A 25,588-nucleotide genomic window follows, 5' to 3' on the forward strand; every position below is an offset into this window, starting at 1 on the left:
CTCATCTATCTCACTGCCACTAGACCTAACATCAGTTTTGTTGTCAGCTACATCTCTCGCTTCATGACAGCCCCAAAAGCTGATCATTGGATTGCAGCGAAGCGAGTGCTGCGATATGTGAAAGGCAATTCAGACTATGTCATTATGTATAGCAAGTGCAACGATCAAAAGCTGATTGGTTAGACTGACTCAGATTGGGCAAGATCAATGGATGACAAAAAATCCACTTTTGGGTACGTATTCAGTTTGGGTATAGGTGCCATCACTTGGAGCAGAAAGAAGCAACAGGTCGTGGCTCTTTCCTCGACCGAAGCTGAATACCGGGGAACAGTCAAGGCCGCATGTGAGGCAGTTTGGCTCTGGAGGCTCTCTAACATGCAAATACCGCAAACAGGTCCTTCTCCCTTGTATATTGATAATCAAGGGGTGCTCAAACTAGCCAAAAATCAAGTCTTCCATGAAGGCACCAAGCATGTCGAGCTTCATTGTCACTACATCCGCAAGCTGGAAGAAGACGGATCAGTTTAGCTGCAGTATATTCCGACAGCGGATCAAATTGCAGATATTCTCACCAAGTCTCTGAGCCTGGATAAATTTGTCAAATTCAGAGGGCAGCTTGGTGTTGTTGACAGATCGACCATTAAAGGAGGGTGTTAGGATAATCTTCAATAGTTAATGGTCAATCATATATGTAATTTCTTGTTAGGTAGAGGTTGTTAGACATCTTAAATGTCTACAGCTGTAAGTAGCTAAAGTAGTTAGGCTTATTAATGTTTGCAGTGCTATGCCACTACTTTATACATTGTAATCCTTCCTTTTTGCTAAAGCAACTAAGAATAACCAATTCTTTCCTGAACAGTAGTAAATATTTTTTTGTTGTTTATATTCATATTGCTGATTAGATAGGCAAATATTCAGTTAACTTTTTAAGAGGGCAGTCACCAGATACACCAAATAATTGTCTAAGTCTGAGATCAAATATTAGCTATGCCTATGGAGTAAGTGAGATCAAAACTTAACAAACAACATTTAGTAAAAGTGGAAGCCATTTTGAAGTGATCCAAGAGTTTCATTGTGATTGAGCAAGGAGTTTTGTAGGGTTCAATATTTTAGAAAGCTTATCAAATCATATTCCACAATTGCAATGTTTTATATCATAGCAGCAAAAAACATTTGGGGAAAAAAATAGGCAAACCAAAAAGTAAAAAAAAATTGAAAAAATGGGTAAAAAATTGGATTTTAAAAAAATCATAAAAATTGTAGAAAAATAGACACAAACTACATTTTTTTTTAAGTTAAGGTCATTTCCACAGCATAGAGATATAGAGAGTAAATAAATAGAGTTTAACCCATGAATTGTAGAAAATAGATTTTTGTAGTTTATATACTCATATTGCTGATTATGTTGGCAAATATTCAGTTAACCTTTTAAAAAGGGCAGTCACCAAATACACCTAATAGTTGTCTAAGTCTGAGATCAAAGATTAGCTAAGTCTATGAAGTGGCTGAGATCAAAATTTATCAGACAGCGATCCAGCTATTGTTAGGAATTTAGTAAAAGTGGAAGCCATTTTGAAGTGATCCAAGACTTTCATTGTGATTGAGGCAAGGAGTTTTCTAAGGGTGGTTCAACATTTGAGAAAGCTTATCAAATCATATTCCACAGTTGCAATGCTTTATATTCCTGGCAATTGGTAAGTCTTTTATATGGGGTAGAATTCAACAAAAGGCATTTGTTTAGTTGAAGTAAAAGATTAGCAAGCCACTGGATTTGGCAATACCTAGCTTGCAACTACTATTTTAGGTAGAGACAAATTTTAATGATTATGTGTTGGAGGCTGTTTTATTACAAGTATGTAAGCTTGTTTGTTGTCATTCAAATTTATTTCAAGGAGCACTTTGGATATATTGTTCACATAATGAATTGTATATCTTTGTTTGAGCAAAAATTAACCATATCAATTATAAATTAAAAAACATATATATATATATATATATATATATATATATATATATATATATTATTTTTAATTTATAGTTTAATATATAACTATTAATACGCATTCATAGTCTATAATAGTTTAAATTTTAAAACTAGTTTATAAAATTTATCATATACTATAGGGGTTCGCTCCTTCTCCACCAGAAGTGCCATCTATAATAGTACATAATAGTATTAATTTTAAAGCTAGTGTACAATATTAATTATATACTTGTTCGCATCAAAATCCATGGGGTGAGGTGCATAGAGAGCTTGAATCATATCAAAGCTACAATTTAGTGCAGATTTTGCCAATTGCTTCGACACTATCTCATATGCCCCCCACAATTTAGGATGATTGAGGCCCTTTCAAATTCAGTTGGTGACCGCCATTGCTCCTCCCACTCCTTTATTTAGGGATTTTCAAAGGTCGAAAGAAAACTAAGGGACAAAATAAGAAACTGTTTCAATGTTGATTCCAAATTGACTCTAACTCCATCTTTGATCGACCCTATTTTTGAGCAATTCAGTAATTTCATGAGTTTTTCTAGGGTTTTGAGAGTTTTTACGATTTTTTTCCTTTTTTTTGCCATTTTAGGGGGTTTTTAACGCAATTTCATTAAAAATTGGGTCAACAATTTTTTCATGAATCAAGATTTTTTCGGGGAATAAATCAGCTAGATCCAAAAATTAATCAGGTAAAACCGCAATTTTTTGCAAACTATTGCTTCTTTGAGTAATCCCATTAATCCATGTAATCTAAAATGCATGTCATCACATTTGAATCTATTAGATGCCATTAAGGTCTTCGTTGTTTCTTTTTTAAAGAAATCGATGGCAAATAACTACATTAAACATTAGGGGGGATTGTTAGAGCCCAATGTTTATTAGAGGTCCGCATTTAACATTATTGGACCTAAATAACATTTATAAGGCTCTAATTACGAGGTTTAGCCTTATATTAAATATGGGTGTGCATATTAATAGATAATTAATTAATTAATGTTGTTTGTAATTAGGGCAGCGGATTCCAATTGTCTTGGGCAACATTGGAATCCGCCTAAGGGGGCCAGCCCCTTCTCCAACGCATAAGGGCTGGACCCTATATCTCCACGCCTCACCTCCACGCTACACTAAAGTCTACACGCCTCATGATAGGGCCTATCCTAAATTTCGCATTTAGCAAAATGAATTAAATAATTAAAAGGTTTTTAATTACTTTGCAAAGCCGACATGTTAAAGGGGTTCGCTCCACATATAAATGAGCATTCAACCCTCATCACAAATCATCCATTCAGCTCTCACTACATGCGAAATATACAAGTCTGGATAATGCGAACTTTAGGAAGAAAGTCTACATCTACACCTACAGAAATTATATCTGCCATATCAACAATTTGAATCTGCCAGTTGAGGTGTGAATTCCATCATTAGAAGTCAGCGAAACTTAGTGAAGATAGTGCGAATTCCTTGAGGTTCTGCAAATTTGGGTTAAAGGAGCAGCAAGCCAGCAGCAACCAACACACATATGACAGCCAACCAATTTGCCATTCCTTCTGTGACAGCAACATCTACTTCTACAAGTTCTTGAGATAAGTGTTGTAATGATTGCATAACCATAATCCATAATCAGATTCGAGGATCTTTTCTGGCTGGGTTTTTCCTCCTAGGAGGTTTTCCCAGGGTAACTGTGTCTTGTCTTTATTTCATTCTCTTTCTTCACAATGCTTAAATCTGAAACTATAAATCTCTAATCTAATTAATCTAATTAGTAAACAAATTCTGATTTTCTGAGTTTAGTTAATCTGAAAGTGTTAAATTTAACATGGTATCAGAGCTATAGGCTAGATCAACTTTCAGATTTTAGAATTCAGTACTCCTTTATTTCCAGATTGTTGTCGCATTTGCAGGTCAAGTCAATGGGGCTGAAAGTTGAAGATAGGCTTGATGGGAATCTCAATTTTACTGCATGGAAGGTTCGAATCAAGTTGGCCCTAGAGGAAGAAGATCTTCTCCAATTCATAGAAGCGAAAGAGCTAACTGAACCTACGGATGCAGCCGAGCTAAAACAATTCAAAAAGGATGTTGTCAAGGCCAGGAAGATTCTCAGACCACCTAGTCACCTCTATTGCCTCATTTACCACTGCAAGGGAAATGTTCAGCCATCTACAAGGTACATATGAAGTTAACAATCTCAGTAGGGCAATTACTTTAAGACGGCAACTACTTAATATCAAAATGGCAAAAAAAAGATTTTGCTATTTCCTACTTTATGAGAATTTTAGAACTAAAGAATCAGCTAAGTTTAATTGGTCATAACATGGAAGACAAAGACCTTGTCATGATTGCCCTAAATGGTCTACCTCACTCATGGGAGTCATTTATCCAAACCATAAGTGGCAGGACTGAGTTACCTACCCTTGATCGCCTTAAGAATGATTGCATCCAAGAAGAGTCTCGCCTCATCACAAGAGGGCAAACCAAAAGTCCCCATGTAGATGATCATCACATGCTTGCAGCCCAATGCAAGAAAGGGGGAAATTGGAAGAAGCCTTATCCAAAAAAAAATAGGGAATTCAAACCATCTAGTTCCCAACACCCTTGGAAGAAACCAAGAGATACCTCGCGTGTCCGATGCTTTAGATGTGACAAATTTGGTCACTATGCTAAAGAATGTCAGAATAACCCAACCCAAAGTGAAGCCAACCTAAATGAAGTCTCAGAACAAAATGATGACTTCTTATTCATCTCCGCTCTGTCTAGCAGTGTTCCTTCAGATAGTAATACCTGGTTGATTGACAGTGGTGCCTCCAGACCAGAGAAACGGGACTCGCCCAGACTCGGCGAGTCCTAGGGGCTCGGACTCGGACTCGTCCGAGTCTGGTGAATAAAATCGCCAAGCTCGCCAAGTTGGCGAGTTTGGCTCAAACTCGGCGAGTCTTGAGCCCCAAACTCGGCTACTGCCTAGCTTAAGTAAAATGACAAAAAAAAACATTTTAAAAAGCTTTTTCAAAATGAATGGTCTCGTCTTTGTTCACTACAACCTCTGCCTGAGAATGAGGAAAATTAGGGTTACAACATGTCAACCAATAGAAAAATAACACTCGACGCCTTTATTAAATAATAAGTTTTTTTGGCCTCGCGGGGCGCTGCCCCTCGACCCCGCCCTGTATCGCGACAGGGAGCGCGCAAGGGGCGATGCCCCTTGACCCCACCTTGGGGGCATTGCCCCCAAACCCACGTTGAAAAATATGGGGGGAAACTGCGTCGATAGAAATAAGGAAAATTTAACCTCCGAGTCTGACACTGATTGGATCGACCAGGTAGATATAGAGGCTGAGACTGTAGCCATGGCAGAGGAGGAGCGAAGAGCACAAGCACATATAGGAGATTCAGAGGCAGATAGTGACACGGATGTTCCTGATGTTGGTGAGCATGGCATGGTGTCACGGGGAGCGGCCATGGCTGTCCAATCATCCAAGACCTACCTTAGACGCCTTCGCAGGGGGCCGGGGCCGGAGGTGCTGCCGTGTAGGCTTCTCTGAGCCATAGGCTTGTAGTAGTATTTACCTTTGGTATTTGTATGAAACATTTGATGATGATCATATGATGACATGTATTTTTTATTCCATGAGTTTTGTAATATTGTATACATTTGACAATATTTATATATCTATGTTTGTTATTTTCTTCAGCTACAATTTGCGTTTATGCTTATGTGATTGATGTATACTTGTGTATGTAATCAAATGAGCCAAGTTTGATGATGTTATTGTGTCTTTAAGGTGTATTCAATAAAGGGTTTCTGAAACAAGTTTTAAATCTTTAAAAATCTCTACATTTCTTGAGTTTTTCACTTTCTCGAGTCCAGCTGAGTCTAGAGCCGAGTCCCGAGTCTCGAGTCCGAGTCCGAGTCGGCCTTGCCGAGCCCGAGTCAAGTCCGAGTCCCGTTTCTTTGCTCCAGACACATCACAAGCTACTGTGATCATCTTTCAGACTTAGTAGAAAAGGATACCAACCTTCACATGGTAATTGGTGATGACGCTCGTTATTCGGTAAGAGGTTTTGGCTCTACTTCTCTAAATTTAGACTCTGGTATTTCTCTGCACCTTAGTGATATCTTGTTTGTTCTTGGAATTAAAAGAAACTTAATTTCCATTTCTACTCTAGAAGATAAAGGTTATCAAATTGCATTTTCTGAGGGAAAAGTTCTTGCTTGGCCTAAGAAATCTAGTTTTAAATCTGCTCGTATAATTGGTCATAGATATGATAGTCTTTATAAGCTCTCTACTAACCCTATTCAAGCCCTCATTAATGAGGCTCCTGAATCCTGTGAGTTATGGCATAGAAGACTTGGACACTTGCATTATCAAGCTCTTCCCTCCCTTGAAAAGCTAGTCAAAGGTATGCCTAAACTCAGTCAAATTCATGATAATACTTGTAAAGGTTGTGCTATAGGTAAAAATGTTAAAAGTCCTTTTCATAAAAGTGAAAATAGAGCTAAAGACAAACTAGAACTTGTTCACTCTGATTTATGTGGTCCTATGTCTATAGCATCTCCTAGTGGATTTCTTTATTACGTAATCTTCATAGATGATTTCTCTAGGAAAACTTGGATCTACTTCTTGAAATCTAAAGAATCTGATGAAGTCTTAAGTAAATGTAAAGAGTTTAAGGCATTAACTGAAAAACTCCTCTAGTAAAAGAATTAAATGTCTAAGATCTGACAATGGAGGTGAGTACACCTCCAATAGCTTTTATGATTTTTGTGTTTAGTCAAAAATTAAGAGGGAGTTTTGTGTTCCATACAATCCTCAACAAAATGGTGTTGCTGAAAGAAAGAATAGGACTATTGTTGAGGTTGCAAAGGCTATGATTCACGATCAAGACTTGCAGACCTTCCTATGGGCTGAGGCTTCTAGAACAGCAGTGTATATCCAGAATAGATGTCCACACCGTGTTCTAAAGAACATGACCCCTGAAGAAGCCTTCACAGGATCCAAACCAGACATCAATCACCTCAGAATTTTTGGAAGTCCCATTTATGTTCATGTGCCCAAGGAAAAGCGATCAAAGTTGGAAACCTCCGGAAAGAAAGGCATGCTAGTCGGCTACAGTGAATCCTCCAATGCATTCAGGATATACATCCCGGGTCAAAGGTATGTTGAGGTAAGTAGGGATGTTACATTTGAAGAAGACATTGCTTTTAAGAAATCGAAAGGTTCTTGTGTCATTGATGAAGCTAATGACAATCAAGATATAAATGTTGATACTAATCCTGAGATTCAAAGGGAACTGGTTGAACCTCCACCTCAAGAAGAACATAATGATCCACCAGAGCCCATGAATCCCACCGATATTCCTAGTGACATTGTCGTTACCAAAAAGAGGCCTCTTTGGGTAAGAAACACCATTCAAGAAGCCGAAAGATTTGCTGCTCCCAGTGGCACCTTTTGTGAAACTAAGAGACCTCAGGTATTCTCCAACTACGTTGCATTGATGTGTAATCTCATTGAAACTGAACCTTGCAATGTTGAAGAAGCCTTGATTCATCATGCCTAGAAGCTTGCTATGGATGAAGAGTATCAGTCAATCATCAAGAATGATGTGTGGGATATTGTGCCCAGACCCAAAGGTAAATCTGTTGTTTCCTCTAAATGGTTATTTAAAATTAAACATAATGCTGATGGTAGTATTGAAAAATATATGGCTAGATTTGTAGCTCGTGGTTTTTCTCAAAAGGAAGGCATAGACTATGAAGAAACATTTGCTCCTGTTGCTAGATATACTTCTATTAGAACAATGATAGCTATTGCTGCTGCTAGGGGTTGGAAACTACATCAGATGGATGTTAAGACTGCCTTCCTTAATGGTGTCATTGAGGAAGAGGTCTATATTGAGCAACCTAGGGGTTATGAGATTCAGGATAGATTAACTCATGTGCGCAGGTTGAAGAAAGCTTTGTATGGCCTTAAATAAGCTCCTTGTGCTTGGTATGAAAGAATTGATAAATACTTGTTAAGTCTAGGTTTTTGTAAAAATGATGTTGACTCTAACATATACTTTAAGGTAGCCAATGATGAAATGCTAATTCTAGTTCTATATGTGGATGACTTATTCCTTACTAGTAAAGATGAACTTATTATTAGATGCAAGAAAGAACTAGCTTCAGAATTTGAAATGAAAGACTTAGGTCTAAAGCATTATTTTCTAGGTCTAGAAGTATGGCAAAGATCTAACAAAAATTTTCTAAGTCAAGGAAAGTATACTATTGACATTTTGAAAAGATTTAGAATGATGGATTGTAAACCCATGTCTACTCCTATGGAATCTAACTTAAAGAAATTAAGTATTTCTGCAGCTAACTCTGATTTTGCAGATCCATTAGAGTATCGGCAGTTGATTGGATCACTGATGTATCTAGTTAACACTAGACCAGACATATGTTTTGCTGTGAATGCTCTCAGCAGTTTATGAGCATGCCCAAACATGTTCATCTTGTTGCGGCCAAGCACATCCTAAGATACTTGCGAGGCACAGTTGGTTTTGGGCTGAAGTATCCACTTAACACTTCAATAACCTTGGAAGGTTATTCAGATGCAGACTAGGCTGGAAGCGTCAAAGACAGGAAAAGCACCTCCGGTATTTGTTTTAGCTTGGGATCCGCAGTGATCTCTTGGGCTTGCAGAAAACAATCCTCAGTGGCATTGAGTACTGTTGAAGCTGAGTATATTGCAACAAGTGTAGCTTCCAGAGAAGCAGTGTGGCTTCATAAGCTTCTTGCTAGGCTGTTTGGTCAACCTTGGGATCCTACAGTTATTCATTGTGATAACCAGAGTTGTATTAAAATGTCTATCAATCCAGTGTTTCATGACAGGTCAAAACATGTGGAAACCCATTATCATTTCATTCAGGATATGGTGCAAAGAGGTGCTATTCAGCTGAAGTATGTCAGCACTGATGAGCAAGTTGCAGATATTCTTACCAAGCCTCTATCCAAAGTGAAGTTTGTGTACTTCAGGGGAAAACTTGGTATTGTGGAAAATCAAACCCTAATTGAGAGAGAGTCTCAATCTCAGTGATACATTGTATTGTATCAAACCACCCTCTGCGAGCAATGTAAGGTGGTATTGTAATCTTCTCAAGGAGAAGTGTAATTATTAACCATCCTCTGCACGCAATGTAAGATGGTATTGTAATCTTCTCAGGGAGAAGTGTAATTGTTAACCATCCTCCACGGGCAATGTAAGATGGTATTGTAATCTTCTCAGGGAGAAGTGTAATTGACGACCATCCTCTGCGGGCAATGTAAGATGGTAGAAAAGATCCTCTACACCCTCTGCGGGCAATGTAAGGTGGATCCAGTCTATGCTTGTGTGCGAGCCAGAAGGTTATGTAGTTCCATTATATGCTTGTGTGCAAAATGGAAGACTGCAATATTCTGATTATGCAATCCATCCTTTGCATTTGTGCAAGATGGAAGATTATGGTTATGTTCTCCTCCCTAATTAAGAGGGAGTGTTGTTTGTAATTAGGGCAACGGATTCCAATTGCCTTGGGCAACATTGGAATCCGCCTAAGGGGGCCAGCCCCTTCTCCAACGCATAAGGGCTGGGCCCTATATCTCCACGCCTCACCTCCACGCTACACTAAAGTCTACACGCCTCATGATATGCCCTATCCTAAATTTCGCATTTAGCAAATTAATGAATTAAATAATTAAAAGGTTTTTAATTACTTTGCAAAGCCGACATGTTAAAGGGGTTCGCTCCACATACAAATGAGCAATCAACTCTCGTCACAAATCATCCATTCAGCTCTCACTACATGCGAAATATACAAGCCTGGATAATGCGAACTTCAGGAAGAAAGTCTACATCTGCACCTACAGAAATTATATCTGCCATATCAGCAATTTGAACCTGCTAGTTGAGGTGTGAATTCCATCATTAGAAGTCAGCGAACTTAGTGAAGATAGTGCGAATTCCTTGAGGGTCTGCAAATCTGGGTTAAAGGAGCAGCAAGCCAGCAGCAACCAACACACATATGACAGCCAACCAATTTGCCATTCCTTCTGTGACAGCAACATCTACTTCTACAAGTTCTTGAGATAAGTGTTGTAATGATTGCATAACCATAATCCATAATCAGATCCGAGGATCTTTTCTGGCTGGGTTTTTCCTCCTAGGAGATTTTCCCAGGGTAACTGTATCTTGTCTTTATTTCATTCTCTTTCTTCACAATGCTTAAATCTGAAACTATAAATCTCTAATCTAATTAATCTAATTAGTAAACAAATTCTGATTTTCTGAGTTTAGTTAATCTGAAAGTGTTAAAATTAACAATTAATAACTAAATATTTATCTTTACACTAATTAATTTATTAATTAACTTAATGTCTTTGTTATGGAAGGTTGTGATATAACCTTCTCAACCCATGTGATCCATTTGTTGCCCAATATTTTAGGGAAGCCATACTGTGTGAAGATGAGATATGTGAAATATGGTGAAAACATTTTTAAATGTATTTCATATACAAAGTAGGTTTTCTCTAAAGAATGATGCTTGTAGGATTTTTAGTTTTACAATTTCCCCACCATAAATCTTTTGTACAATGTTATTTGTGTTCTACATTTTTTCTACAAGTTATTTATGCATTGCTTAAATTTAATTCCTGTATTAATTTGATTATCACATCTATCTAGATCTTAATTTCCTAACAATTATAGGTCTAAAAGCACTATTGCTATTCCAATGGGACGACCATAGGTGGCTTTGGGAATACAATGGCTAACTACCTTGGAGACTATTGAGATGAGATTCCAAGAGCTTTTTATCAAGTTCCAATAAGAAGGTCTAAAAGCAGCATATAAGAAGATATTATCCAGAATATCCACAAACGGTTAGTTTCCATCAAATGACAAAAATATTGAAAATTGAATTCAAGATTCGTGGCCTAGTTGTATCATTTAGAAGGCAAACAACTACCACTAAAGCCACCAATGGACCTTAAAGCTATTCTAATCAACAGTTTCTTGGTGTCCAAAGATAAGTCGAAAGGTTTTTACAGAGATCCTTATCATGCTATATAGCTCATTCTTGGAAGCTGATCACCCAACATTAAGCCCTATTACTACCTATATGTACAAAAAAGTGAGATTGAACACACAATCGAAGAAAAGTTCAAAGCAAAAATTAACCGGCATTGACTAAGTGCATATTTCTCCCCAATGATGATGGTTCATAAAAAGACTGATAATCGGCATGTGTCTAGACTCTTACTAGCTCAATAAAGTCGCAACTAAATTTTCCTTCACTACAAATTGATAATTTTCTTGATAAATTCAATAGATTTTAGGTCTAGTTATCAATAGAAACAAATTAGATAAGAGGGCATTCAGAAGACCACCTTTCACATGCATGAACAACATTATGAATTTTTGGTCTTACATATGATCCTTCCTCATTTTAATTTTTTTTGCAAAACCTTGAGCTGATTTTCTTCGATGATATACCCACTACAACACGACTTGGGAGGAACATCTTCAACATGTGGATATGGTGCTACAAGTATTGAAACAAAATCAGCATTTTTCCAAACCTTCCAAATGTTCATTTGGTGTATAAGAGGTGGAATACTGATCATAAAGTTTCACGTGTAGTAGTTTCATACTCAAATCATCACGATGACAACTGTTTTATAAGATTTGTAATTGCTTTAATGACCTTCCACTCATGTATATTGCTGATAATCACAAAACAATGGAACCTCCGAAGCACACAAGAAACTATAATCATTTGTTAGTAGGAGCAGCAAAGTAAAATATTATTCTGTTTTGGGATTTTCAGCTTTTGGGTCAGGCTGTGCCTTATAGGCCTTCATTGTCTCCCACTTGTTATAAATGTGAGTTGCCACAAACCAAAATTTGTTGTTTTTAAGGAAATAATTTTTATTACGCTCTGCTTGCTGAACTTCTAATAATGTTTTGCGAGAGAATTTAAAATCCAAAGCAGGATAAACTAGCACCATCTGCGCAACAAAGATGAGAATGCACATTGATGCCAAGGTGGAAAAAGAATGTTTTATTTTAGTCAACCAAAAAGCTTTTAGTTTCCTCCGTCTTGTAAAGTGGAATCGGTTGCCTCAATCAAATGACATCGGAAAGCGCTGGGGGATTTAAAAAACAATTGTGAAGAATGCTTGTATACTGTGTGAATTCTGATTTGAATTCTAAAATGATCGTCATGAAAGGTCTAGTGAGAAATTAAATAAAAAATAAAAAGATGGAAGAAGAGACCTGGACGAAAATTTGATCGGCTTAAATTTGCCACGCCCATCAGAGCGGACACTGAGGGTGAACTCGTATGCATTATCATCTCGCCCAAAGAGCGGCGAAGCTGCCTCGAAATCATTTTGAAAATTGTATGAATTGGTGAGAGCCAAGGTGCCCGGATCCACCGTGCTTATTTCCCCCTGCGCTATGCACAGGATCCTCTTGTACCTCCCTCGCCAAGAATGCTTTGTTACCAAATAACGCGCTATGTAATCCACCTCCTCTGCGACTGCAGCAGATGAGGAACCGGAGGGCCCGCCTCCGCCCTCGCTTGTCCCTGCCCCTGCCCCTGCGTGTCTACTCACAAAATCCATGCTGGGGAGAGCCTGCAGGTAGCGGGTGCGATTCGCATTCGGGCGGAGCAGCAACCAACCCCACCACTTTGCTCTTTGTGCTGATGTGCTGCTTCCGCCCCTCTTAGACTGATTAGCCCCCAGCTCTTCTTCTTACTTCTCACTGGGAAGGATCATCACCTCCACATTACTCACATCCCCGCAATTCAACCCCAATTCACAAAAACCTAACTTAATTACAGCCAACCTTCTCCAATTACCTGTGGAAGAGCGTGGACAAAGATAAAACAGGACTACGGCCAACAGGAACAGGAATGGAATCGAGCACTACAACCCCCTGTATCCACCCTCAATATAATTATATGTCTTCCCTTCCATGAGTTACAACACTCGTGTTGGCGAAAAGAATTCTCCACAACTAAACGTTCGCTAAAAGCAATGAAACGAAGGCTCTCGGTAAAAATAAAATATAAGCATTCGCTTTCCTCGTGTTTTCGCATTGCTGGCTTTGTGAGTACCTTTCTTTAATTTTTAATGTTACTTTGTGCAATGGTATGGAAGGTTAATTAAGAAAATTGGTTTTTTTTTCCATAGAATTATGGTAGGTCATTTAGAAAATGATGTAGAAATATGAGAAGAGAAAGAGAGAGTAAGGTGGAGACAAAGAGATAGATGACACGATAGAGAGAAAGTGAGGGAGGGAGAGATGAAGATATATAGATAGAGTAGGGAGGGAGAGAGATATAAGAGGGGAAGAGGGAGAGAGGGTGGGAGGGAGGGTAAGCGATGGGGGGGTGGGGAGGGAGAGAGATAGGTAGAGAGGGAGAGATGTAGATAGAGGGTGATATATAGAGATAGAGAGGGATAGGTAAAGATATAGATAGGGAGATTAGACCTAGAGATGGAGAGAGATACCAATATAGGGAAACAAAGATGGAGATAAAGATAGGGAGATATAGGTAAATATGTAGGGGAGGAAATAGGGGAGAGAGAGGGAGGGAGAGATGGACTGATGTAGATAGAGTGAGATATAGAGAGATAGAGAGGGACATGGGGAGAAATAGAGATAGGGAGTTAAAGGTTGAGAGATATTGCAGGAAATAGAGATAGGAATAAGAGGGAGCTAAAGAGAGAAATAGAGCGATAGAAATATAGAGTTGGAGAGATGGAGTGAATAAGAGAGTGGTAGAGATAATAAGATATAGATACAAAGAGGGACATAGATGGGGAGGTATAGATAGAGGGGGTAAGAGTGAGAAAGAAAGGTGACAAATATAAGTAATAAAGAGATGTATATAGAGAGAGGGATAGGTGGAGAGATGGACATAATTGCATAAACATAGACATAGTCGTGGACATAGATAGTGTGTGTACGCACTCATGCATGTGTGCATGTGTGTGTGTGTGTGTGAGAGAGAGAGAGAGAGGAAAAAATGGAGATACAAATAAGGAGACAATGAGAGAGGGAGAGATGGGGAGATAGAAAGATAAGGGTATAGGAAGTGACATATAAAAAAATATAGAAAGAGGGATATATATAGAGAGAGAGGGGAGGGAGTGAGAGATAAAGGAGGTCATAGAAACACACAATAGAAAGAGAGGGAGAGGGAGACGGAGAGAGGGCAGAGAGGGCAGAGAGGGCAGAGAGATTGAGAGATGGAGATGGAGATAGAGATAGGGAGTGTGTGTTTGTGTAGAATAGAGATAGAGATAGAGATAGAGATGGAGATAGAGATAGAGATAGGGAAGGAGAAACATGGTGTGTGTGTGTGTGTGTGTGTGTGTGTGTGTGTGTGTGTGTGTGTGTGTGTGTGTGTGTGTGTGTCACTAGTACATTCGGGTCAAAATTTCGATGGCAAATTGTCGTAATTCCGACACAATTTCGTCGCACTACCGACAAAAAAAGTTGTCAAAAACTTTGTGTCGGAAGTTCTGACTATCCTTGTGGTTGTCGCAATTCTGACATCACCTCCAACCTTTTTGACGACCGCCATGGATGCTCATACCCTGAAAGAATACCGTCGTGATCTCGGCCTACCGTCGGAATTCCGACGGTAGGCCGATTTTTTGGGAAAAAAAATTTATAGAAAAAGATTGACATTGGTATCTCTCTTCTCTATCCCTCCCTACTATCTCTCTTCTCTCTCCCCTCTCTAGGTCTCTTTTTCCATCCCTCTCTACTTCTCTTTCTCTACCCTCTCCAGGTCATTATCTCTTCCTCCCACCCTCTCTCTCTCTCTCACCTTTATAGGTCTCACCTTCCATTCCTCCATCATTACCCATGTTGTCAAGTTGCAAGATATTTCCCAAAGTACTTGGTTACTAGGGTTGATTTGCTTAAGTGTTGGAGTCGGAGTTAGATGAGACCTACATGATTAAGCTGTATTAAGTGATCAAGTCACCAAGATCTCAATTGTAAACATGACTAGGTTCTAGGGTTTTAGGGTATAGCATAGGTCAAGATTGAGGTCTGGTGGTCAAGAATTACCTTCCAATGACAAAAGACAACCAAATGATGAAGAATGAAGGCGATGAACTCATAGAAGTTTGGAGGAGATAATTTGACTAAGTTAAAATTTTGTTTAAGTCATGGTCATGATACTAGCTTGCTCATCAAGAGAAATTTGTGCGAATGAACCCTAGAAATGTGCCCATGCTAGAGAAGCAAGAATTCCAATAAAACCTAAGGCAATGCTAGTAAGGGGTCAAAATTAAAGAATTAGGGTACAAAAAACAAAATTTGGCTAAGTCGAGATGTTGCTCAAGGATGACCTAAATCATGGAGTGTAAATCAATCATGAAACATGAGAATGGATAGGTCTTGACCCAAGCAACGTAAGTCCCCCTTGTGATTCCAGCAGATATCACATCACAATCATTGAGTCTATTTGCAATATAAAGTCAAGACCTGACTATTGGAATCTTGGAGTCATCCCATTTGATCACGTAGTTTAGCACTTGGGAGGATTTTGTTCAAGAGAGGATAGAATACTTAGTATTTTATTTTGTGTTGCATAGTGCATAAAAAACACATCAACAGAAACCATTGAAAGGTTTGGTTAAAGCCTTTGAATCACAATCTCTACGAGAAGCTATCAAGAGTGCCCAGAATTCGGAAACTTTAGTATCCAAGAACATAATTCATAAGGCACCACTTTTAGAGCAACCAAAGAAGCCTATCAATGTAATATTTTATTTACCTTGGATATGTTTTATCCTAAGTGTGATATTCCACTATTAAAAAGCTTAATTAGGTAATATTTTTACTTAGGTAGAATAAGACAATGAGTTGCACATTCTCCTTCTTTGATTGAGATTCTACTTTTTCCTTGTCACAAATTTGGAAACTTGGATAAGCAATTTCTTTTTTTGGTTTTCTACCTCTTCATGATCCTCATGGATTTGGAATCTTGGAAGCTATATATTCTAGGTTTTTCCTCGATTAACATATCAAATGAAACTATTGTGAGCTTTCATATCTTAACATACCAAGGGCTTAAGTTTGGGGACGACAGGGGGATGACGAAGGGGGCGGGGTGGGATGCAAATATATATACAACTTAAAAAATTAATTATAAAAGGATGTGTATAGAATAAGTATAACAACTGTAAATAAAACTTTGCCACACTATGTAAATTTTACAATAAACATTAAAAATATGTCAATGATTGCATTGAAATTTGAACATTAACAATGGTGGTAGAGTTTTGGAACTTTGGGAACAAACTAAGAATAAGTATAAGAATTGCAGATGAAACTTTGGCATACTAAGTGTTTAAACTAGTCAACATAAAAAAAATGGAAACGATTGCATTAACAATAAGAATGGTGGGTAGAGGTTTGGGGTCAATGGGTAGTGCCCCTTGTGGGGGGTTTGGGGCAGAGCCCCCATCAAGATTAGGGGGCATTGCCAAACCTTTAATACGGATGACATTTTCACAATAATTTCACCATTTTTGTTTAGAATTGGAGTTTCTAATTGGGGGCCATGGGAGACTCATAGGCATCCTCAAGATTGTCAAGAGACTCCTTGGAGTCCCTAGGACATCCCTAAGTGGTGCGGCAAGGGGATGTTTCCCCTAAGTATTGCATCCTGAAAAAATAGGGATTTTGGAGGGGGGGAAGGGGTCCCCATGTTTCAATGGTTTCAAAAGATTCTAAGTTTTTTTTTTATCTTGTCATAACAAAATATACTCCTCTTGCATCCTTGGATGATTTGAAAATTGAAAACAATTTGACGAGAAAAAACTAACTTCTAAAGTTTAGACTTAGTTTTCTTTTTTTATCAAAGTCACTACAACATTTCAATGATCAAAGTAGCTTTTTTTTTTGTGGTTTCGAAGCATCCAAAAGGGTTGAGAAATTCAATATTATCTTTCATTCCACCAAAATTGGAGATCAAGAAGCATGCTCACAAACAAGGATTTGTTTGTAACTTAAGGCAATCAACTAGTTTTTGGGGCATTTTCAAGTCTAAAGAACCTACCATTGTGTCAAAAAGGCCCATAAGACCCCATTTTCATCTAAAACTTGTCTCTTTTGGTCATAGAAGCATTTAAGGAAAAAAAAAATCACACAACCAATGATATGCCTATAACATACATATTTGAGTTAAAATAAAAATAAAAAATTGACAAGGTTTGGAGACCATTGAACAATTTGGGAGATTGCTAATACATGCACTCAATTTATAAAGTCTCAATTTGATGTACTTAATCTTTGAGAGGCCTATACAAAAGCATTTTGTAATTGCGAACTAAGATAAATTTCCATTTTTGGCAGTTTTCAACATGGATTATGGTATTAAATTCCGACATTCTATTGTCAAGATAAATTTAGAGAACCATTTGTACTTGAAACAAGGGATAGTGAAAAATTACATTTTGTAGGATCTCCTACCCTATCTCATTGAATTCATTCCTACACCAAGTGACTATGAACAAAAGCGTATGTATTTAACAACAATGACATGGTCCATGGACTAGTGATCCTCCTCTTGATACTCCATCTACAAATGAGAACATCTCTTATACACGTTGCTACTTCAGAATTAAAAGTTGCTTCTTATAGAACTTTCCATGATTCTTTGCAATAGGATTATATGTCTTCTAGATTCACCCCACTAGGACACATTCCTATCAAGCATCTTTACTTTTTTGAAAAGTAGACCACATTTTAGATCTAGATGACACCATAATGACTTTGATTTCCTCTTGCAAGATATTCCTCCATCATGTATTGCTTCATCGAAGTTCAAATTTGCTTCTTCAAGGGCTCTCAATGATTCTCTATATAGGATTCTTCGTGTCTATGAGATCCACTTCATTGGGAGGCCTACTTAAACATTTCACATCTGTTTGTGGACTCTCACCTTTCAAATATTGATGAAACAATTGAGAATATTTGTCTTCTCATTGATGACAATGCCCATCGAGTTACATCATCTCCCATTGTAAATTCACTTGTTCTATCCCCACCATATCATGCAACATGACACATTCTATTTCACATTAATCAAGGTCTCACACTTCAATGATTGTAGTCCCTGAATCTTCTATGGAACAATCACAGCTTAACATCAACATCAAGACACATGAGTCGCTTCAAAAACCATACATCTGAATTCCTTTCTACATTCCACTTGAATGGGAATTCAACAATTTGACAACTCAAGATTTCCATATTGTGAAAGGAAGGTGCATCATTTGTTGGAAATGAACCTACTACAAAATTCACCATTCAACATTTTGCATTACTTTTCTCTCTTCTTTGTGGAGGCACCAACTTTAGGGGATGGGGTGGGTCTATATTATCCTTCACATATGTCACTTGGGATGGAGTTTTGTGCTATGGATTTTCTAGTCTCTACTTCAAGAGGGTACACTCTCTTTATAATTTGGGGTTATTTCATATTTTACATGGATACCTAACCTTGTGACCCATTTCTTCTTACCTCAATTGCACTTAAGGGGGTGTGTCAATGTACCATTTTATTCACCAAGTGGATATGTTTTATCGTAAGTATGATATTGCATTTGTTTGTTTAGTTTACTTAAGTAATATCTTTTAACTTGAGATAATGACTTGCACATTCTCCTTCTTTCATAGGATTATGTTTTTTTCCTTATCCTCAAAAATTTGGAAACTTGGATAAACAATTCCTTGTCTTTTGGTTTTCTATCTCATCCTCATCTTCATCCTCATGGATTAAAAATCTTGGATATCGAGTGAAGATATTGTGAACTTTTTCATTTTCTCTCTTATGAAATCAACTATGTTATGCTATTTTGATTTTATTATCATTTATATTTAACAATTTTAAAAATGTTATCACTTACATGAATTTCTAGGTTAATATTTATTTTGTAGATTCTAATAGAATTGAATACCATACCCAAACAATATCTAGTATGAACTAGTCAGTTACAGGCTAGGTTCCAAGCGTACTTGGTAACACAATTTTTGAGCTTGTGTTTGTTTATGATTTAATGATTGATGCATCTAGCTTTGCTACGCATCTACTTTGAATACAATGAGAGGGTGATTTTGTCTAAGCCAAGAGACCCTGCTATCTAATATCACCCAAGAAAGATACTGATATTTTACCTTGGAAATATAAGCCTTTTGTAAGTATAATTCAATGAATTGTGATAATAACTTAAAACGAAGTGAATTAAAATTTGATTGAGTTCCCCATTGTATTTTAACAAATCACCTAGGAAGATGTTCGTTCCTAACAATTTCCAATTCTCTTTCCAAAAGGATGAAAAAGAAGAGAAAGGAACTAATTAATGTTGGGACAGAATTTAGAAGACCTATGTTTTGTGTCTGAAAGCTACTAGCCTAGAGAGCATGGAAACAATCTGAAGTCATGGGAGAGAGTTTCAGTTCTATCTCCAGAAATTATGTCCAGTACTCTTGTATTGAATTTTTAAATCCTTTTAAGTTTAAATGTTCACGAGGAAACTCTAAATTTTTAATAAAATACATAAATGAAAACCAATTTTGTTTTCGTCAGAATACTTTTGAAAATCACATCACCTCAGTAATTGAACTGTAACAATAAGATTGCATACAAAGTGCAGGTTTGCTATGAAACATGTTAAAAGGGTTAAACTGTTTCAATTAATACAAACACTGGAACTATTAAACAACAATAGCTTGTTGGTAATCAAGATTTTGGACTATACCCACATTTTACACCTTTTCATACAGTTACAAAGAACATAGAAAACATGTACGTGGAACTACAAATTCCAACATATGTAAAAATACAACAATTTAAATAAGAATGGGAAGCATGTGGAGAATGGTTAAGACATGCATAAATAAAAGGAAAACAAAAATCTCTCAATGTGTATCACAAACAAATCAAGGAAAAAAGCTTTTAGGTAGGGGACCGATATGATCATAAAAATTTCAAAACTTCCAAAGTATAGAGCATCTGAGATTTTACAGAGAATGCGGTAATTCAGCTTTATTCATGATGAGGCATATTCACAACTTTTGCAGTCGCACAATGGTGTTGTTCGTGTTGGCTCTGTTGGACCCTGCAATTAAGATTCAATATACATACATTATTCAATAAGATTAACTGTGCAACATAATGAAATATTGAAAAGTGTGTTATCTTATTGAGCTTCGCTTTGTTTTGAGAATAGTTTAATATTTCTCTACTTAACAGGGCCAACCACGTGAAAGTGGAAGCTCATTTGGCCCCTCCCCCCCCCCCCCCAACATCACTCTAAATTCCCCGTTAACATCTAACATTCATTCATTCTTTCATCCATTATTAAAATATAACATTCATTCATTATCACATAACGTTCATTACCACATAAAATTCATTAACTTTCATTAACACGCAACATTCATCAATAATCATCCACACATATCATTCATGAACATTCATTAGCACATAATTACATTCATTAACACATAAAAATCAGTCATTATCAAATAAGGTAGATTACAATCATTTCTTTCTTCTTCTTTTTTTTGAAGCTATGTAAAGTCTAAGTGGATTATCGTCTTCTTCATCATTTCCCCCATCTTTGGATGTTATGCCCTCTTCTCGTGCTCTTGATGTATGCCTAGTTCTATACAAAGGACGAGGATGCTGAACCAAAGGGGGGTCCTCTGCAATAACAAAGAATTGGGTTAAATTCAAAACATTTTTTTATTATTGTTACAAGTATTTCATTAATTTAAAGAACACAACCGTTACACTCTTTACCTGATGGGGCCACATCATCTTCCACATCATTTTGTCTAGCCTCAACCTCGACATGCTGAACACCCTCTAGATCCTCTGGAGTTGAAATACAAAACGTTACATTAATCAATACACCAATTGCAATTAAATTTATTTAAAGGAATAACAGTGGTCCTCTTTACCTGATTGGGGAACATCACGTTCCTGATGTTGTCTACCCGGATCATGCTCCACTTGGTCACCACTGACTACATGATCTAAAATATTAACAATAAAGGTTACATTAATTACTACACTAATTTTCAATTTAAGATGTTTAATTGTATTAATAATTACATAAAAAAAATTGAATAGCAAATGAATACCTCCACTACTAGTATGCACATCTGGACCTTCATGTACAGGTTTTGTTCCACGATTATCATGCTGCATTCCAATGTCACGCGCAGTGTTATCATTGCTTGCTTATTTAAAAAAAATATAGTCACTTTATGTTGAAACTTAACATCAAATAGATTATTGGTTAAGTATTCAATTTGAAATAATTTTCATTTAGCTTATTTACCATTGTGACAGATGCATCAGAATCTCGTGTTTGCCCACTCAATTCTCGTAGCCGTTCAGCCACGGCTATATAGCCTTGCTGGTAGCCAATTCTCTTGTCATCTTCTGTGGGCGATCTATTGAATTCAGAGCCCCGCATTTTTGCTTAGTATTGTGAATTTTGCTTGTATTGTTTGATAAAAAAAAAATTGTTTACAATTTATAAATTTTGATGTGATACTTAATTTACTGATTCTTACAATTCATGCGGCAAGTTTCATATAACCACCAGAGCCGAGTTTGTGTTGCCCATGCTTTTCTTGTCTTTCCTTGGTTGCCTTTGACGTGTCACTCAATCTATGAAAAGTTTGAAATATGTTAGATTATATAAATATAATGAATAATTAGTCCATATTCACATTCTTAATAGTATCACATACGTTCTTCTGGCGTCAGGTGGTGTATTTCCTTTTTTCCTTTCAATTCTCTCCTTTGCATCCAAAATCAGGTCCTTCCACTCCCTCTCTGGAATTATGGGGGGACGCTCATACTTTACGTTCTTCTCTAAATGTGTCCTGTATTGGTCCCTCACATACTTTAGATATGTGCCAGCTTTTTCCAGGAGCTTAGTCTTGTCGAATGTGTCATTTCCAAACAACCCTACCATACGGTTTGTGAGTTCATCTTTTAACTTGTTTTCTTGGTCATTCCACCTTTAAAGCAAAAACAAACCTGTTAGATTTAGAAAGAAACTGAAGCTACCTTTGATATAGTTCAAGAAATGGATAAAAGGAAAACTATTCTAGCGATATGAAATCAAAATAGTGGATAAGGGTTAGTTCACGTATGATGTTCCACCTTTTACGTACGGTGGGCCCAAATATTTGCAATGTCATGTCATTAAGATTTTTATAAAAAATATCATTTCCTACAAAAAAAACATGGGATCATTAGTCCAAAATGAGTGATCAGTAAGTAAATTACAATTAGACTATATATAATAATAATTTTAAAGTACCTGGAACCTTATGTATCTTCAAGGGAATCAATTCTTCGTCGCTCACCACCAATGTGGCTTGCAACGTTCCTGTACTAGCAATACGGGAAGCTCTAGGAAATGATGGTATGTTATCACCAGTAGTCGCCTATGGCGCATCCTCATGTGCATCTCCTACCACAGTAAATGAATCCACTATGAAATGCCTCCAAGAAAGAACACTTCAAGGGTAATAAACACATAGAGAGAGAGAGAGAGAGAGAGAGAGAGAGAGAAAAAGAGGGATCTACCACCAGTGGGCGGGTCAACACGAGCCGGTACAACAAACGATGTCTACATGCTACGTGTTGCCGACATTGCAGTTGACAATACAGTTGGGGTCGACCTCAGACCCATGTCAGCACCTAAAGAGTAATACATTAAATATATAAAACATTAAAAAAGCAAGTTCACAAGTCCAAAGGAGTGGTTTTAATATATAGAACATGGTCATCACCTGAACTGCCCACAATACCCTAATCATTGCCACTAGGATGATGAGGCCTTATAAATTTCTATAAAAACAACACATACATATTTTAGTTAATGACATGAAAGAGAAAAAAATATAAACCATTATTGAACTTTTGTTATGATTAAAGCTTTCATTACTGCTTACTTGCAAGTTTTCCACTATCTGCAACAATAGTTGCAACCTCTCTATTATCTCATCAGTCTGAGGGCTTATGGTTGCCAAATCAACAATCTCTTGGCTAATTTTTCTAATATTCTTTTGTACCAATTGTATAGGGTTTGCGCTAAGTGTGATATCATCAACGCATAACACTATCGAGCGCCCCACATCCCTATGGAGGTGTTGAGGTACTGCAGGTTCCTTTCCCTTATCCCGAACATCCGTCTGTGACAAGAATATAATTAACACTATCAAAATTACTTCAAAACACTCAAGAAAAGATCATAATGTAACAGTTTGCTTCTATCTAATTTGTACAATTACAATGAGGTTTACCTGCTCCGTAGAAGTGTCGGGACCTACACCCCTATCTGTGTTATGTGGTGGATCCATGTGGCCCTGTGACAAAGAAAAAATATAAAAACGTTAGCGAAATAAAACCAATAGACTTAGCAAAAAAACTTAATAATACAATGGTTTATTGGATTCATTAATTGGAAGTTGGCTTAAATGGTATATATATAGTACGTACCACCCCCATGATAGTAACTTTGTTTGTATCTATATGATTCAAATTGTAATCAATTAGCAGCTCTTCCCCTACACTTATTGATTTTATCGCACATACAAACACACAATTTCCCTCACGTGCCTCAAGTATGCAATTGGGTTGTTATTAGTTGACCCAGGTCGTGTACTATTTATAAAACCTGCAATATTCCCTGTTGCTTTTGGCCTTCCATCAATGTATACAACCACTCGTTTACTTTGATCATTATCTTTTTGTTGTATATAATTGGCTGACAGTGCATACCTATACATACTTTTTTTATATCGAACAATCTGCATCCAATCATTATAATTGTAACAAGGTCCAACAAACTCCATCAATTCAGCAACTTTGTTGTAAGAGACCTTTATGTTGTCCATGGAAAATAGGCCCAAACCATGTAACGACGAAGGTGCTATGCGATATATCCTCTCATTAACACAAAAATCAATGTTTATTGTAGGAAGTTCCTTGGGTACACATTGTTTCAGTAGATGTTTGTACCTCAAGGGCACCTTAATGTTGTCTTTGGTCTCATCATCATAAGAACATGACCCCCCTTGAGCAAGAAAAAATTCCATGCGTTTATTGAATTTTCTTCTAATCTTTTGACCTCTAGTTGATCTCCCTATTTGAGATCTACTACATGTCTCACTTTCCTCTTCTATTCCTGCATTTCCCTCAGTCAAGGAAGACACATCTGACAAATACCTATTTGGTGATACCTGTGCACCATCAAATGAGAGAGTTAGTTGGTAATGAGAGAGATATTTTGCAAATGAGGGTAATATTGATGAAGAAGTCGGCCATAAAGTTGATGTTGAGATTAAAATCTAAGTAAGTCCAACTGGGGCCTCAAGTGTTGATAACTGTATTAGATTTGTTGCTAATGTTGAGGTTTGAAAAACTGAGGAAGTTTGGTTTTCTTGTAATTTTTAAAAAATATATTATTTCTATAAAGTGTATTGACTTATACCTGTCGATCCATGAGACTGTGCAGGATCCTCGTCAAAGGGGTTCAGGTTCCTGCACCAACAATTGAGCATCATAAGCATTACATTTGTAATTTGATAAACAATAAATACTACAGTATCATAAGCATCATAAGCATCACATATGTATCATCATATATGTAATTGAGCATCATAAGAATCACATATGTATCATCATAAACATGTAATCCATCACATACGTATTATAAATCACCATCCATCACATAGCTAATAAGTAGTCCACATTCCATAAATAAACACAAAGTTCAAAAAATGTCACATGTATCATCATAAGCATGTAATCCATCACATATGTATTTTAAATCACCATCTATCACATAGCTAGAGGTGCATCATGAATTAATTAAGTAATGGCATTAGAATTCAAAACATATGAATTATTTATGTAACCATATAAGTCAAATCAATTTCTATTAAGATATCAATATTAAATAGATAATATAATAATCACATCTCATACATTTCATTCATGTCATTGATCTTCTTCTTCATCCAACTCATCATCATGACCATGATGATGATGATGATGATGATGATGATGATGATGATGATGATGATGATGATGATCATCATCATCATCATCATCATCATCATCATCATCATCATCGTCGTCGTCGTCGTCGTCGTCGTCGTCGTCGTCGTCGTCGTCGTCATCGTCGTCGTCGTCGTCATTGTGTTCATCATCGTCATCGTCATCACCATCACCGTCACCATCACCATCAGCAGCATCATCATCATCATCATCAACTTCTTCTTCGTGTACATTTCCGTCAGGAACATCATCGACTAACTGTCGATCGTGATCATCATCTATATCATCTTCTACTTCTTTGGTATCTTCTTCTTCCATCACATTATACATTATTGGCCTTCCTCTTGGATCATGTCTAACAACAAATGACCAACCCGGTTTATGTGGAACCTCCGAGTAAAATACTTGCTCACATTGACTTGGAAGAACATAGGGCTCATCCCCAACTCATTCAAA

The 25,588-nt window shown here is 37.1% G+C and overlaps 1 protein-coding gene across 1 annotated transcript in view; it reads right to left on the reverse strand.

Annotated features, from left to right (window-relative positions):
• LOC131029756 (dnaJ homolog subfamily C GRV2) overlaps positions 1–13,048 on the reverse strand; it is a 191,220-nt gene extending 178,172 nt beyond the window's left edge. Inside the window, exon 1 of the mRNA XM_057960403.2 lies at positions 12,280–13,048. Coding sequence (XP_057816386.2) covers positions 12,280–12,629 — 350 coding nt within the window. The 5' untranslated portion in view covers positions 12,630–13,048. The remainder of the gene's footprint in view (positions 1–12,279) is intronic.
• Between the last annotated feature and the right edge of the window lie 12,540 nt (positions 13,049–25,588).

The sequence above is a fragment of the Cryptomeria japonica genome, chromosome 9 (genome assembly GCF_030272615.1).
Source record: "Cryptomeria japonica chromosome 9, Sugi_1.0, whole genome shotgun sequence".
NCBI lineage: Eukaryota > Viridiplantae > Streptophyta > Pinopsida > Cupressales > Cupressaceae > Cryptomeria > Cryptomeria japonica.